The sequence below is a fragment of the Sinocyclocheilus grahami genome, unplaced genomic scaffold (genome assembly GCF_001515645.1).
Source record: "Sinocyclocheilus grahami isolate Dianchi unplaced genomic scaffold, SAMN03320097.WGS_v1.1 scaffold170.1, whole genome shotgun sequence".
Lineage (NCBI taxonomy): Eukaryota > Metazoa > Chordata > Actinopteri > Cypriniformes > Cyprinidae > Sinocyclocheilus > Sinocyclocheilus grahami.
Window position 1 is genome coordinate 1134118 of NW_015505349.1, and position 17138 is coordinate 1151255.

Below are 17138 nucleotides of genomic sequence, written 5' to 3' on the forward strand. Positions count from 1 at the left end.
GATTTAGATTAAATTGGAGGTAAAACCCCATGAAATCAGGATGGAGTTTTGTGGCTTCAGTGTTGTAGTTTTATGTCATATTGAGGTCTAAACTTTTAGCTGATATGAACGAACATGCATACATTTATAATCCTTTTATTCTCTTCTAGGAAAAAACAGGAAACACTTCCTTCTAGGAAACATACACTTCAAAAATGTGTCTAATAAAATGCTGACATTTAAATGCAAATATGTTCATTAAATTTAAATTGAATATTACATTAAAACATAGTTTATACTTTTTATAACAACATTCATTATTATTTAAATAGAATGTAAAATGTTTTACATATATATAAATCAATAATAATAATATTAATATAACAATTTTAAATTAATATAATACTATTATAAAATATTCATTATTATTATTAATTCTATTTTTTGAATATATTTTTTAAATAATTGATAACATTTATAAAAAAAAAAAAATAAATAAAAAAATATATATATAAAATAATATTTATTATTATTATGATTAACATTATATTTGTTTAAATATATAATTTATAATATTTTAACATTCTTTAAATGCATATTTGGTATTCTTGTTATTTTACAATAATTGTAATTATTATTTATGTATTTTTAATAAATATTTATTTAAATACATAATTTTAAAAATATTTATTATTAAACATTTATTCATTTATACATATATATTTTATTATTATATATTTTTTCATAATATTTCTTCTTACAATATTATATTATTATTATATATTTTTATATATATTTATATTCAAGTCACTTGCCATCTCGTGAGCCAGTCAATGGCAGCTCTGTGTAGCTGTAGATGTCCTGCACCTTGTCCCGCACTGGCTAGAGTGGCCATGATGACCATGAGTTCAGGGAAGCCCGCCCCATCCCCGCTGGCCAGCATCTCTGTTGCCATGGGTATGAGAGTGCTCAGAAGCACAGTGCAGACGCCCTCGCCCACCTGGCTGTTATCACGGACAATGTAGGAGGTGAGGAGTTGCAGTAGCTGTCTATTCTCTTGCACTGTGTCCAGCTGGTCCGAATCTTTAGGAGGGGAGGCCGTCATGCGCCTCAGCCAGGCCTGCAGCCTCGTGGGCTCCACGCAAGCCAACTGGGCTAGCGAGCCGCACAGGCACAGAAGGCTGGGATTGGGGCTCTTTTCCGCTGAGGGGTGAACACAGATGAGACATGTGAGAGGGGGAAATCAGATGCCATAATTTTGGGAGACAGTGCATGGCTACTTACTGAGCTGGAAAAGTTTAGTGAAGAATTTCAGAACCCGGTTACAGAACTTTGCTGATAGATTCTCATTGGCAGTGGCCATCATGATCTGCACCAATTCTCCGCTACAAGAAAAGAGGGGGAAAAGGATGTATTAAATTGATGCAGAATGCTTCTAGCAATTTCGAAAGAAATATTATTTGGCCAAGACCTACCTGAATGAGAAGAACTCCTCCATTGCTTTGCGGACCTGACTGCTTTCCAGCTGTTTCTCCAAGTACTGTAGACACTCTTCAAGAATGGACTCATCCAGACCACTAATTGGAAACAGAACAATATTAATCTAAATTATTTTAGATTGCAGTTCAGGAGTCTGCTTAAAAATCATATGGTCATCTGGGGTCCAACCTGTTGGGGTCAGAGTGATTGGCGATGATGTTGTAGCAGCCTGTGATGAGGCGCTCGTAGACGAGAGCCAGGAAAGCGTCTGATTCGGCAGGACCCAAGATCCTCTCCAGCGAAGTGCTGCAGATCTCTGCCACGCTCTCTGTGCTGCTCTCCAGCAGGAGAGGCAGCAGCGAGCGGATCACCTGTGGACTGTTCAGCTCCTCTGTGCTGCAGCAAAACACAAGTAATCTTTAACATTAGTCAATCTTTTATATGATTTGTCTGTTTCAACTGTCGCTCAAGACTTACACAATGAGGTCCCCAGTAAGGCGCACTAATGAGAGCAGAATGTGTTTGAGCGAGGAGGCTACGGGCAGCGATTGGTTGCTGAGGGTCCCCAGGTGGGCAGCCTGAATGGCGCTGATGTAACTTTCCGATGGGATGGTGTCATTGGCAAAGGCGTTCCGCTGTGAACAAAGAATCGATCAGTGTACGGCGAAGTAGTGAGAGTATATTTAGTCGAAGAGTTGAAGGAAAAGCATTCTAACCCATGAGCCAAAGTTAGGGAATTCATTGGTGTGAATGTTGTTCCATGTTTCACACAGTGTCTGAACAGCTGATGGCAGATTCTGCATCACAGTCTGACCTGAAAGAGTAAAAATAGAACAACAATGGATTAGATATTCAAATTTACATAAAAGCCATTGAGTCCATAACATCTTGATTTTATCCAGAATTCTAACCAAGCAAATTGGCTTTGCAGCGCGTGGATCCAATGGACAACACAGCAGCATAACCCTGCAGTTTAGCTTCTGTGGGTTTGTTTTCTCCTTCCTCTGGCAGGCTCATCAGAAGGTATGACCTGAGCAAACATATGACCAGCAGACCATTCACATATTTGGATTTGTAATGTTTATTTGAGATGGTTCACCTAAAATTTTTATTAAAATTAATGTCATTATTTACTCGAACGTTATTTAAAGGCAAAATGCTAGGTGTTTTCTCCAAATGTGATCACCTTTTCCGAAGGTTATCAAATTATGTGCACTATATTAAAAGTGTTTGAAGATACTCAAAATACAAAGACATTATGATATTAATCGTACCTTAACTCAAGAATCACAGAGATTAAGAGTTAACAACAGCACCTTAAATTTCAGTCTATTCCTCACACAAATCCATCAAACAGACGCCCTCAATAAAAAAAAGCACCTGGTGAAGGCTGTGTAGACGTCGATGAGCTGCAGCGTGGCGGGCAGCAGGTTTTTGGTGATCTCGGAGGATTTGTGGGGGTCTGTATCAGCAGCTACTTTGGAGAAATGCTCATCTAAAGACACTTGCACTTTGGAAATCACAGCATCCAATGTGTAGATGGTTTGTAGAGAGGGTACTTGGTGAAGAGGTAGGATGCTGTTGGGGTCCACGCAGCAAAACGATGAGATCTATGGAGGAGAGGATTTATGAGGTCATATATTAGGAGCGAGCAGAAAAATCTATATCAGCCATTAATGGCTACTCTAAGAGTGCACCTGTCTGGCGATGTATTCCTCTGCGAGCTCCATGTCATATTTCACTTCACTGCATTTGGCTGAGGCCACTTCGATCAGAGATGTGGCGTGGTCAGCTTTCATTCCCTGTTTCACTAGGTACTCCTGATAAAAGAGAGTGAACATGAATCGCATGAGTGACACTCAGACTGACCTTTAAAACTTCAAGACACCTTGATCAATTCATAATTTTTTTCTTATTGTTAAAATGATAAAACTTACCTTGATCCAGTTGACGTAGGTACTGACTCGTAACCTTGATGACCATCTTAGGGTGTGCAAGATGTCGCTCTCACTGGGGTCACTGTTGCCGCTCTTAAGCAGCTCAATATAGGTCTTCGAGGGTGGCAGCACTCCCAGGATCTTCCACAGCACCAGGAAGTAGTACTGCAAGGAACATGCTTCCTGTACCAGCAACAGAGATTGACAGCAACATTTAGGGCAAAGTCAACCAGCACAAACACAAGGTGATTGTGAATATTGCAGAATGTGTGTAACTCACTACTGGGGTGATGGGCTTGTTTTCTTGCCGTCTTGCTGTGTCAAAGCGGGATCCCGCAGCCAGCAGGGAGATCAGAGAGGAGTATAAGTCATCATACTTTACTGCGCCATTGAACAGCACTTGGAAGGCCTGTAACAGTTGACAAATAACACGCACATTAACTTCTTATATTCATTTTTTTTAATTGTTATATTCACAAGAACATTTAAAAAAAAAAATGTATATAAAGCAGGAGCCTCAAATTTGTATTGCCAAGAACCTCAAGGTAAATAAAGAGACTGAGCAGGACCTCCGATATATATTGTATGAAACTGAGTGATGCATTAAAGCCTGGCTATAATTAAATTTTTATAGCACCATATTAATGTTTATTATTTTAATAATTATTATTGGTATATTAAAATAATAATAAATATACCCAATACAATTTCTGGTGTACAGAGTCCTAAGTCGTATGCTCTATTTTAATTATATTTAATAAAGTTTAATGTGGGAAAAACACTGAAGCATTTAGCTGAAATTTAGCTTAACTTCGGCTTTGAACTTTTATTGTAATTCATTGTTTCTGAAAAATTAGCTTGAGATAAAACAGTGGGTAGATACTCTGTTCATGATAACTGATAAAAAAGGAAAACTGTATATTTTTTTTACTGTACCGTGTATCCTAAGTCGTATGCTCTATTTTAATTATATTTAATAAAGTTTAATGTGGGAAAAACACTGAAGCATTTAGCTGAAATTTAGCTTAACTTCGGCTTTGAACTTTTATTGTAATTCATTGTTTCTGAAAAATTAGCTTGAGATAAAACAGTGGGTAGATACTCTGTTTAGGGATGCACGATATATCGGCCACCATATCGGTATCGGCCCATATCGGCTCATTTTTTCTGTTATCGGTATCGGCCTGATAAGAAAATTTGGCCGATATCTTAAAGCCGATAAATAATGCATTATTTCCTTCAGAGACACTTCAGATGCGCGCTGTTCGTTTGCAGACAGAGTCCTAAGTCGTATGCTCTATTTTAATTATATTTAATAAAGTTTAATGTGGGAAAAACACTGAAGCATTTAGCTGAAATTTAGCTTAACTTCGGCTTTGAACTTTTATTGTAATTCATTGTTTCTGAAAAATTAGCTTGAGATAAAACAGTGGGTAGATACTCTGTTCATGATAACTGATAAAAAAGGAAAACTGTATATTTTTTTTACTGTACCGTGTCACCAGTATTTCACAATTTTTATCATATTTATGTAGCTTCTTAAATAGTGTGACATTTATAAACCTTTTAAAAGTATTTTTAAAAACATCTGATGTTTTCAAAATCAGATACAAAAACTGTTATAATTAAAATTATTGTATAATAATCTAATTAATTATATTACACTGTAATATAAAAAAAATTATAATATAGTATACAATTACATTTAAATAAATAAGTATTATAAAAATGTTTCACATTTTTTGAGTAATTAAAGCAGTCCACTTTAAGACACTGAAAATTTCATGCCACTTTTCCAAGAAAAAGTTTGGTTAAGACTAAAATGTTTTTCTTTAACTAGGTGCACAGACACTCCCATGGCTCTAATAGTTGTGCAGACTTGTGATGTGTAGCCTCACCTTGCCATCAAGTCGACTCCTGTCATCCTCTGAGGCTTCGGGAGACAGAACGCAGTAGAATTTCGGCTGTACTGTGGAATCTAAATGAGAGTGATGACATAAATAATCAAAACCGTTCTTGCACTAGATTAGCAAAGCTTACAACTGTTGTACTGCAGTATGTTTGATATCGACCATCAAGGGCATAAAGGAGAGAAATTTAAGAGTTCTGACTTACTCCTACCTGCCGAGCAGTGCTTGGCCCAGTTCTCCTCCACCTCTTTGAAACCATAATAAAGTGGGACAGCACCTCTCTTTCCTCCATCCTGTCCTGAACTGGCCCCAGATGACAGGGGTGTCAGAAGATTGTACTGAACCTGAGTGAGCAAATAAAACATTGTTACAAACAAGCTACAAAGCAGTGACATGTTTCCAGTGAAAGTACAGCTACATTCGTACCTGCTCAAACAAGTACAAGGGAGCTTTTGAGTACTGGTGCAGCAGGTAGTCGAACACAAGCAAGATGCGGGCCAGGTTGAGGGGTACAGCTTGAAGCTGAGAATCGACATGGGCAGCGATTTCAGCGATGGCCTGCATGCAGAGGGTGAGGACGTTGTGGCGGCCCTTTTCAGAGAAGTTGTGAAAGATGAGCAGAAGGAGCTGAAGGTGTTCAACGTTGAGGTCCTCATCAGCAGGGACTGCTCCCTGTAGTGTGTGCTGTTTTAGAGTGCCCACAAACCTTAAAAAAAACAAAAATTTTATATATATATATATATATATATATATATATATATATATATCCCACATTATATTCCACATACTGTACAATTATTGTTTCTCCTCTATGCCCCGCCTTCTTGAAATGCGTCGATTTTTACAAAACTCATCGTTCTGAAAACCGAGGTGTGCTCTGATTGGCCAGCTATCTAGTGTGTTGTGATTGGCCGAATACCTCAAGCGTGTGAAAAAAACGAACGCCCTTAATTAAATAGTTAAAGGGGTCTTATGATGTTGCTAAAAAGAACATTATTTTGTGTATTTGGTGTAATGAAATGTGTTTATGCGGTTCAAGGTAAAAAAAAACCACATTATATTCCACATACTGTACAATTATTGTTTCTCCTCTATGCCCCGCCTTCTTGAAATGCGTCGATTTTTACAAAACTCATCGTTCTGAAACCGAGGTGTGCTCTGATTGGCCAGCTATCTAGTGTGTTGTGATTGGCCGAATGCGCTGCACACATCTGAATATTTGGGTTGAACTGTTCTGGAACAGTGTTGTAAATACAACTTAACCACCGATTTCTAGTTGTCCTCTTTTGGAAGGCCAAACAAAGTAGTTTCACATGGCGGGCTAGAGTGAGCAGAGGCCGGCGGGCTAGAGTGAGCGGCGGCGGGCGTGCTTGAGAACGGTGCAGCCGGCGGATTCGACGAAGGCGCGGCCAGCGGGCTTGCGGCAACCACATGTGACGACCCCGGGCTGGACTCTGCTTCATCCACAGTGAAAGCCGATCCGGCGATCCACAGCGCGAAGTTGATGTATTACCTCAGCGACCAGCACGGATCAGCTCCAGGCGAAGCTGATATTGTCCTCTTTTGGAAGGCCAAACAAAGCAGTTTCGCTTTCACAACGAAACACACAGAACACAAACACACACGCGTCTTGAAGACATGGCGGCAGCAAAAATACTACAGCGAGAATAAAAGTTACGCCTTCTTTCTTTGCGTGAACATTTGGGTGGCGTTATGCAAATCTTCCCACATCGTGACGTAGACATGTGGGGGCGTGCTTAGTGGTCGACTGATATATCGCCAAGGCCGATAAGTTTTAAATATTATGGCATAAATAAATGGCATTTTTTAAATATCTGCATTGGCCAATAAGTTTTTCTGTTTGGCCGATGCTTTCGAGGTGGGACATTTCTTTTGACGGCGCGCCCCTGTCTTAACTTTTATAAAGAATATCTCTTTGGATTTGAGACTTTAGTCTTTGCAACTTTATAGATCTTCTTTATGCACCAAGAGCTTGTAACACTTCAAAGATAAAGGAAAAATTGAAATCGCATCATATGACCCCTTTAAATACAGAGAATAGTATACTTTTTTTTTTTTATCCCAAAAAATTATAATTTTTTAATTCAACATTTCCCTACACTGATTTTGAGCAGCTAAATCATGAACAAGTCTTAACTTTGCTTTGACAAGGTTGGTTATCAGTTACGTAACAAATGTGTTAAAACAACATTTCAGTTCCAGCAGCAATATTACTCAAAATCAGCACTGCACTATACATCATGGCCTTACCAACTCCGGGTCCTTGCGACTAGCCAGGATGTTGCCGTTCTCTGCCGTGTTCAGCTTGCTGGGGCTCTTGAGTCTCGGGGATGTTTCCAGAGGTGGGGGTGGAGGGGGAGGTGGAGGTGCCACCTTCTCTTTACTGGGAGAAATAGTCTCTTCAAACCACAGCCCCAGAATGGGCTCACTATCATCATCTGAAAACATGCCAAGAGCCACAATCAGCACCGCATTCAATAAAGTCATTGTACTGTATGCAAACAAAGCTACATTAGCCATGGAAATCTACTTAAGACATGTTACTGTTAAAGGCACAATAAATAGAAGCATAATGAGACACTACGAATCTGACCTAAGACAGAGATCTGCTGACCTGAGAAACAAGCTGCTCTTGTCCTCTCCTGTCTTCTCTCTGCTGAAATAATGAACACTGTCACTAGCTGTGACGGCTGCCAGATCGGCGCAGTAAGCAGAGCATGCTTAGCGTGCCACAGAGTTCAGGAACAGGAAGTAAACTGACCTGACTCTGAGCTCTGGGGAGGCCTGACTGCTGTCCTTCTACTACAGCGTACAGTGCTCAGGAACTGCCTAAGAATGTCCCTGAGATTCCTCAGCCCTGACACTAGCTCAGTAAACCACAAGCAAACCCTGACCTCAGCTGCATAGAAAATAACTCATGCTAAAAAACATTAAATAAAACAGCTGGGGGACTCTTACAAAAACTGTCAAGATACACACAGGTTATATTTCAATCCAAAGTGGGGAAAAAATATCAAAATTATATTTTGCAGAAAGAAAATTAATAATTCATTTTGACATTTATTGTTATCAAAATAAAGCATATTTAAATCCACCCTTCCCATCCTCTTCCCAACTGTCAGTAGCTTATTGTAAAATCAGCATTACAGTAATGCATATTTTTTTTAATGGTAAACTACATTTAGAACGTTTTTTCTAAATGTAGTAAAAAAGTTAAAAAAATAAATAAATAACAATGAAACAATGTGCATTTAATAAAATAAAATAGTCAAGAAACTGTCATCAAAATAAGCATATTTAAATAAACCTTCACTATGGTCAGCAGTCTACTGTAATGAAAAAAACTAATCATTAATTCATTTCTAATTCACTGTGAAGTTCATGTATATAGTTTAGCACTTAAGGGGTAAAACAAATCAAAATCAAGGAAAAATTGTTCGCAGAACAAAACAAAAAAATGAATGAGAAAAGTCCAAAAATGTGCTTCTTTTTTTGCAAAATATATAATTTTTCTGTTTTTATTTTGAAATATAACTTGGACATTTTTTGTGAGATTCACCCAGCTAGACATCAATCTAATGGGAAAATGTACTGGTAAAAGCAACTACTCTGTATATATGAACTAAATCAACTTCAATGTCTGACCTCACTGTGGGCTTTATTTACAAGGTTAAATATTGAGAAATCTGCAGCGTTCGCTACCTTGACTGCTGTCCTCTTCTGTGCTGCTGAAGTCATCTTCGTAGTAAGTGTTGGAGTCAGTGGAGGCACTGGCGTCACTGCTGACCGAACCTTTCCTCTGCCGCTGCAGCACACACGCCTGAATCAAGCAGAACCAGAGGCACCACATTCATCAAAGTCAACAGACCGCTTCCTCATAGCAATCATGATCGAGTCTTGTGGTCACATACCTTTTTATAGGAGGTGGAGAGCAGCGTGAAGAGCAGGTTGGTGAGAGGGACAGAGTCAATGAGTCTCTGCACTCTCTGTATGGACGTGCTCTGGGCCATGATGTTCAGCTCTGCTGGGGGCCCGTCACTGGCCCAGCCCTGAAAGACAGAAAACCGCTTCACTCGTATTTACAACATAAAAATGCTCTGGTAGTTTAAAAGAGACAGTTGTGTTCGGTCTTACTCTGTGAAGAGCCTCCACTTGTAAGTCCTGGAACAGTGACGTGAGCAGCTTGATTGAATGATTGGCCAGAATGACTGACAGAACCCCAAAACCTTGGTGCCTGACGAGGGAAAAAAAAAACTTCACACTTACTTGTGATTTTTGGAATAATCAAAAATACACAAAAAAATTGCAAATAATACTTTTAATCTATCATGTTTAATTTATTTCGGTCTACATTTTTTTGATGTTGTTTAAAGAGGCACTTACCCTTTCCCTGGGCCAAGTTTAGGAGATCCTGCTCCGTCCTTGGTTCGAGTGGCGATGTCTCGGACCCGTAGTGCTGCTAGGGGATCTTTCTCCTTCCCTTTATCAGCCAGGGCCGTGGGGCTCAGGTTTAGTATCAAATACAGGCTGTTCAACAGGCACCAGGCACCCAAGAGCTGAAAGTTCTGATAATGCTGTTGAAACACAAAGAACGATCTTAGACGTGGGCTGTTCTAATCAATGTTACATTCTCATTAAGGCAAATAGTTCACCTACCTCTCCTCCAGCTCTGCGAGAGTTACTGATGGCCTGTCCAATCATCTCATAGATTTCCAGCTGTTGAAAAAAGGGAAAGCATAAGATGAGGAGTGTACCAAAGACAACAAAACTATAAAATAAGTAATCTGCCACCTTGACTATTGACACCTACACATTTCTGCACGATGGTAGCAGCATCGTTTTCATAGTCTTCCTCCTTGGAGCCAGTGGAGGCCGCACGAAGCTGCAAGCCGCTGCCCACCTGCAGTATGGCCATGCAAGTTGCCACACTCACACCTGAGAGATATAAAAAACACTCTTGAAGTTCTCTGTGTACATCTCAACTCACCAAAAGGAGATTTTACATCAACCCACCAGCATAGAGGCAGCTTAGTGCTAACACAGTCACATCAAGTAGTCTCCCAGGGGTCAAAGGCTCCAGTACAGGCAAGGAAAGTGTGTCCAAGGCCATGGTCACATCAATCACCAGGGAGTGAAAACTGAAACCCGGGAAGGGAAAGTAAGCATACTCCCTCTCAACAGATTTAATGAACAGCAGTGAGCTGAGGGTGTCTTTGGTTTACCCATTTCGGACAGCGGTGGCATCTGCCACAGTAGCCGGCATGATGAAGAAAGAGTTGGCAGATACCGCATCCTGGAAGCGGTTGATATACCGTAAGAAGTAGGGAAGGTTGAGGCACACGCGCAGCAACTTCTCGGAGCCCCCTGTAATGCAAGAGATAAAAAATAAGGGCTTACGTTGTGTAACAAAATGAATACAACTTCATTTCAACAGGTCTTATTTGTTTGTCAAAGTTTCATGTTTGATGACCATAATGTTCACAAATGAAACCCCCACAACTTGGGATGAAACATTTAAGAACTACTGATATAGTGCAACTCACCTAATTCTTGTAAACTGGACACATTTTGAGAGATGAAGGCATTCTTCATTTTGGCCTGCGTTGCCTGATCTGTTGTTGCCTGGTCATCACATTCATTCTCACCCTGTAAAACACAAGACATCATGGTTTTGTCCAAAAACATCTTTGTTTGCTCATAACAAAACAGCAGTAAACTCAGGTGTGGTCACATCACTGTGAACTCAATCAAAAGACTCATCTCATTGACTGACCTGCATGTGAGCAGATGGAGAGGCCAGCACGGTAATGTCAGGGTTAAAGACCGAGGTCAGCTGATTGAAAAAGTTCATTTGGACTTCTTTTTGTCTGAGTTCAGGGTTAACAGGGGAGGGAAGCTCCTTCTGGTCCTCCACTGGAAAACAAGAGCACCAAAGACGATTGCGGAATGTCAGGAGACTTTGAGTTAACCATTTTGGACGATCTCAAATCCTCTCTGACAAAGGAAAGTGGCAGCCTGGCACTCATGTGAGAAAAAAAGGTTAATACACTCAGATAAGACCATGCTTTGTCTGGATTGAACTGTGCCACTGGTTACTTGCCAAACTGTTTTCATGAATGATGCTATTTTTGGAAAAATTTCATTTCATGCTTAATTTGTAGGGCTGTCCTTTGATGATACATTGTTTAATCAGTCAAATTAATTGCATATAATCATAAAAATTATTTTGCAGCGAAAACCCCCCAAATTTATTTAATATTCCGAAGGACGATTCCATATTATGGAATTTGCATACAGGTCAGGGGGCCTGACTAAATCCATTCATTTTTAAATCATGTTCCCTTTTTTAATAATTAATTGTACTAAAAATTAGCATGCTAAAAGAATGCCTTACTAATGTGCAATTAAAGAATTCAATTACTAAACAGAACAGCTCCCTCCTGACTTGATCTAATCTGAGTAAAACTCACAAGAGAGCCTATAATTAGCCACAATAATCAACTGAGAAGCAAAACAGGCACACAAGAAAATTATGCTTCATTAATTCTTGTGTATAGCAGATAACAAGCTGTAAAGAGGACAAATATAGTTATGACACATCTGTGTACTGTCTGCGCTGCATCAGTGTTGCAAGACAATGTATTAAAGAGACCATAGGTATCTGTCCATATAGAATCTGTCCCTGTAAAATTCCACAGAAACTCATTTACACACTACTGGAACTTCTAAAACATCATACAGGTCCCCCTGTCCCTCAAAATCAGCACAACTAGACCCATAAGAATTGGTCGAGCCAATCTACACTGGACATTATGACCCTTAAATTACAAGGCAAAAGGGAAAGCAAACAAGAAAATCCTACAAGTGGAACATCTTCACCACCTCAAGCTGTTTATTTCAGAACAGCTGTGTTGAATTTACAAGCAAGACACTCAACATTCAAATGCACCAAAACTGCTGCTACATATCCCCATCTTGTAACACTGGCTCTATAATATCTAAATCATAGAGATTACTTCTATAAAAACAGGCCATTACGCCAAGCCAGACATTTCATGTTGTCTTTGCATGAGCTAGACAGCTCATTTATCTGGTAACACAGGGCTGTGACAATTTGAAACTACTCTTACCATCAGAAAGGGTCTTGACAGTTTGGGGTAGTTTGGCCGACTTCATCATTGCAGTAAAGGTGATGATCTCTGTCCGATCCAATCGACTGCAGCCAGTACAAAGGCCTTTTATTAAGAGGATCAGGTGCTTCTGTGGAGTGGAGAGAAGCGAAATTAGTCTATAAGAATATGTTATGCTTAATCAAACAGACAAGATGCATTACAACATGTTCTGACAAAAAAGTGCATATCTGACCTGAGAGACCGCACATGCTTCATCAGGATTCTCCAGACGGAGCAATGAGAATTCAATCAATACTTTACATGCGGCAGCTACTGAAAGCAACTGAATTCTGGGGACTAAAATGGGACAGAAAATTGTTATGAGATAAATGGGAACATTTTTAATAGCCAGTTAAACCTGTACATGCCTATATTCAGCTAGAAATGAAGGAAATGACCGTTTTAGAATAAAACACTGAAATGTGACATACTTTGCCCACAAACTGTGGTGATGTAATGTGCAGATAGTGCCACAAAAGAGGAGTAGAATGGCTCATACTGTTTGTCATGGTGAAGAATCTCAGATTCACTATAGAAAAAAGAAGAATGAAACAGTTTAAATCAATGTAATTTGCAATTTGCCTCTCATTTCACTTCTGTAAACTGATGCTTCCAAGTGAAACCACGTATTTAATTAGATCAAATTTAAGACGGGACTTGATTATCCATCAGGAATTTAATTGTGAAAGTCAGTGTGCATTGGAATGCAAGTGTGCTAAACCAGTACCTAAACAGCTATTTGGCTATTGGTTAATAATATTATCCAGTAGTTTGCATGACCTGACCATTCTGACGTCAATGGAAAAGCTAAATCATTACAGATAAAGCAAGTTATTACATTTTAATAAAAGATTAAGACAATTTACTGTTGGAATAACCAATTGAATCATTGACAATAAGAATGGAAGCATAAATTAATAAAGTAATTATGGTTAACTTCATGTCGACATTTCCAACAGAGGCTGAAATAACTCCCAGAATGCTGTTCCATCCAGCAATCTACATGATTCTTGTAGAGATATGAAACAGAACAGAACATATGAAACTCTCCTATAGTGAGCATGTAACAACTGGTTAGCATTAAAAGGGGAAAAACTACTTCCAAAGCTCAAAAGGGAATTTCTTAGTAAGATAAACTCACAGGAGTAGGAACTAGGAATGCATGCCCTTATCTGACAGACTGAACACTTCTGGGGAACTTTGACATTGCTTTCAGATTTGAGTGCAACAACAACATACAAATATCACAAAAGCGGTTTAAAGTGTTAATTGATTTCTAAAACCTCTTGTAATAATTGTCCAGTGTTATTTTAGTACTGTTTATATACTACTATAGTATTTATTAATATTTTGAAGGAGTTTCAAGAAAGAAAAAAAAAACTCTTAAAACTCTTGCAAAATACACCTTTCAGCTTCATTTTATCCATTCAGAGAATACCACTGGCAATAAACTTTTTGAACAAACACTTCAGCAAACATTAAACACACTGATCATATAAAATGAATCTGAGCCCACTCAGACAAACACAGACATTTGGAAAATTGACAATGAAAACAGTTTATATTCAATTATTATTAAACTGCTAACATAAACTGGTTTAGTCTAGTATAGGTTAGCAGCTCGATTTATTATCAATCGCGTTACTTTCGCTTTTGACTGATTAAGCTGCACTTAACTCATGCACAGCGACAAGACGACAAGTAAAGTTTATATATCATAGATGCAGTTCAGTGTGTTTACTGATTATTGTAAAGCTCAGACAGTTGTTTGGCTCGTAACTAAACAGCTGATCAACACCGCAGTAAATGACAGGCACCGTAATGTGTTTGTTTGGGAAGACCAAGCACCGTTTCCGTAAAAAAGAAACTTTGATGACACTACACATATATTTACACAGACAAACAAGCTTTTGAACTAACCCTACAACAAACTAAAACAGAATTTCGACGTTTGTTCACCAAAAGAGGCTAACTCACAATTAGCGATCCATCAGCAACACTAGCACCAGCTGCTAAGTCACGGCTTGCTAGCTAGCAGGCACACCCCCTATATGCATTAAATAAATTGAACCGACTGCAATTAAAACGTTGTGTAGCTGGAACTAATCTGGTTGCCGCTGACTGACAGAGGAAGATTTATCTGGATGACAATTTAAAAAAAGACGAGTACGAGTATTATGAATAGCTCTTGACAGTGGCTAGCAGGCTAACTAGTGTAGGCTGGGTTAATCGAGGGAGGCTAACAAGCTCATTCGGCGTCAATTAATTCACAAATATAAAATCAATTTATTTAGGGGCGGATGTCGTGGGATCCTGTACGTCCATTATAAGTAAGCGGCATTGTTAAATTATCAGCCAGGCAGGTTATATGAACGTAAAAGAGCGGATCTCCGGCCTGATGATGAAGCAGAATCTGATGTACCTGCTACTGTAAATGCACAGTAACACTAGGGCTGTGTCTCAACACACAGCGAACTGCATTCGTTGACGGACCATTTAGTCATGTGCGAGTCTGGACGATTCAAAATCATTTTTGACCACCGATAATGTTCTTAAACAGCATTTTTGGACATCATAAGCGCATTTGGAACCGTCCAAACCCTCTCATGATGCCCCGAAATGCTGTCAAGGTAGTCAGCTGACTAGGTTTTGAGACACAGCCTCGGTGCTGCCATAGCATCACAGCTAATGCAGAGTCACTCAGCCGTTCATTTCAGCCCTGCATGAGCCAAGTCAAAAAACAAGCCCTCGTCTGACCTGTTTATGATGGATCCTATAAGCTGAGGTAGCTCTTTCGTTTCGAAAGCCGTGTAGGACGCTGATAAAAGTGGCCGTACGGCTGCGGTCCACTCAGGTTCTCCATCTCCTCCACTCGACGCCATCTTGAGATCCTCTATTAGAATCCAAGAGCGGAAATGAGGTTAATCATCAGACGCCAAATAACAGGAACTGTCGTCAGAGAAAAACATGAAAAGTCTTATGTGTGTGGTTATGTCATGTGAGCACGCAGAAACCTTCTGAGATAATAATAGGACTGTGGTTTACGGGTTTACTCAAGCTTAAAACCTTATCTTTTATTTATTTACGACTGTGACCAAACAGCTCAGGAAACGTGAGCTTAAAGAGACAGTTCACCCAAAAAATGAGAATTGTGTCATGTTAGCCACCGTGTCTTTCCAAAATTTTCCTCTGAAACCCAAAAATAGATGTTGGGCGGAATGAGCCTCTATTCCCTTTAATTTTATAAGTTTTATGGGGAAAACCGATACAGTGTAAGCGAATGGTGACTGACTCTTGTAAACAACATGACAGAATGTTAATTTTTTGGGTGACTACCCCTTTAAAATAGTCAAAAATCAGACCAGTTGTACGTGTCATAATTTGTGTCCATACAGAGTGAGTTAATTGTAACCAAAACTTTTTGGATCCCAACACTTTTAAAAATATAATTTTGTGTTCCGCTGAAAAAAAAATAATAATTGAGGTTTTTAACGATATAAGGGCGAGTGAACGATGGCAGAATGTTTATTTTTCCGTGACCATCTCGTTAAAATATTCCAAAATCAGAATACTGTTGACTACATGTCATAATTCTTTGTCCATTCAATTGAGGTCAACGGTAACCAAACCTATCTGGTTCCCAACATTCTTCAAAATATCTGTTCTGCAGAAAAGTCATACAGGTTTTTAACAAAATGATTGTGAGTAAACAATTATAGAACTTACATTTTTGGATGAATTATCCCTTTAATGAAGCAATCTATCCACAACTGCAGCAGTTCTACCTTAAATTTTCAAAACAATTCAAGAGTCAACAATTAGTAAGGGGATATTCTTTATTACAGATTAGGGGAAAGAACAACTCATTTATGCATGTTTAAAAAAACATTAGGTTTGTTACCAACTTAATTGAATGTCTACTCTTTTGTTACAAATACTATTAAACTCATTTTTTTCTGACATTAATTTGAAGCAGCGGGGATGCTTTCAAAATTATGTATATAAACAGGCCTATTATTCATGAAAATCAAAAGAGTAGACATTTTACACAATAGTAAAATCACAAGGATTTGTAATGTGCACAAGTCAAAATCAAAGTATGATATGCCATATTAGAATCTTACTCAAATATATCAAGTAAGAACATGGCTCCAAACCATCCAGTGCATTTGACATACCATAACATAACTACAAATGACTATCCAAACTCCTATGCAGAACCTTCTATGATTAATGTACAGGAGAAAACAATCCAACGGTCTTGCCTCTTGAAAATTCAGTTCTCATGTGCACTAGTGTTTGCCCATTCAAATCCAGTACATGAGGCAATATATTCATTAACAGCTCATCAGATCATATCAAATTTAAAATCCAATCACATATTTCAATCTTTTCATTAACTTAAATAAAAATGGCAGTCCTTTTGCAATACTCCTTCCTCAATATTAATTTTGAAAAGTAACATTTCTTCAAAAGGCAGACTCAGATTAATGAATAAAATCTATAATGGAAAAAATAAATAAACAGGACGGGCGTTATGTTAAACCTGGCGAGTCTACCTTTAAATCACATGAGTTATGTTACCCCGAAAGGCACAATAAATAAATTATACAGTGAATTGTTGAATGATGGGGGGGGGG

At 38.7% G+C, this 17138-nt stretch overlaps 1 protein-coding gene across 1 annotated transcript in view; it reads right to left on the reverse strand.

The window, feature by feature from the left end:
* Positions 1-15418, reverse strand: part of ubr4 (ubiquitin protein ligase E3 component n-recognin 4) — a 54755-nt gene extending 39337 nt beyond the window's left edge. Inside the window, exons 1-29 of the mRNA XM_016283139.1 lie at positions 15256-15418; positions 12930-13027; positions 12692-12795; positions 12457-12586; positions 11100-11239; positions 10870-10972; positions 10549-10690; positions 10340-10464; positions 10137-10261; positions 9983-10042; positions 9710-9900; positions 9461-9560; positions 9238-9375; positions 9029-9146; positions 7581-7764; positions 5732-6011; positions 5517-5649; positions 5294-5373; positions 3676-3804; positions 3396-3578; positions 3156-3278; positions 2839-3068; positions 2370-2488; positions 2175-2272; positions 1936-2093; positions 1648-1854; positions 1455-1556; positions 1264-1364; positions 795-1182 (exon numbers count right to left, since the gene is read on the reverse strand). Coding sequence (XP_016138625.1) covers positions 795-1182; positions 1264-1364; positions 1455-1556; positions 1648-1854; positions 1936-2093; positions 2175-2272; positions 2370-2488; positions 2839-3068; positions 3156-3278; positions 3396-3578; positions 3676-3804; positions 5294-5373; positions 5517-5649; positions 5732-6011; positions 7581-7764; positions 9029-9146; positions 9238-9375; positions 9461-9560; positions 9710-9900; positions 9983-10042; positions 10137-10261; positions 10340-10464; positions 10549-10690; positions 10870-10972; positions 11100-11239; positions 12457-12586; positions 12692-12795; positions 12930-13027; positions 15256-15380 — 4214 coding nt within the window. The 5' untranslated portion in view covers positions 15381-15418. The remainder of the gene's footprint in view (positions 1-794; positions 1183-1263; positions 1365-1454; positions 1557-1647; positions 1855-1935; positions 2094-2174; positions 2273-2369; positions 2489-2838; positions 3069-3155; positions 3279-3395; positions 3579-3675; positions 3805-5293; positions 5374-5516; positions 5650-5731; positions 6012-7580; positions 7765-9028; positions 9147-9237; positions 9376-9460; positions 9561-9709; positions 9901-9982; positions 10043-10136; positions 10262-10339; positions 10465-10548; positions 10691-10869; positions 10973-11099; positions 11240-12456; positions 12587-12691; positions 12796-12929; positions 13028-15255) is intronic.
* Positions 15419-17138: the final 1720 nt, after the last annotated feature.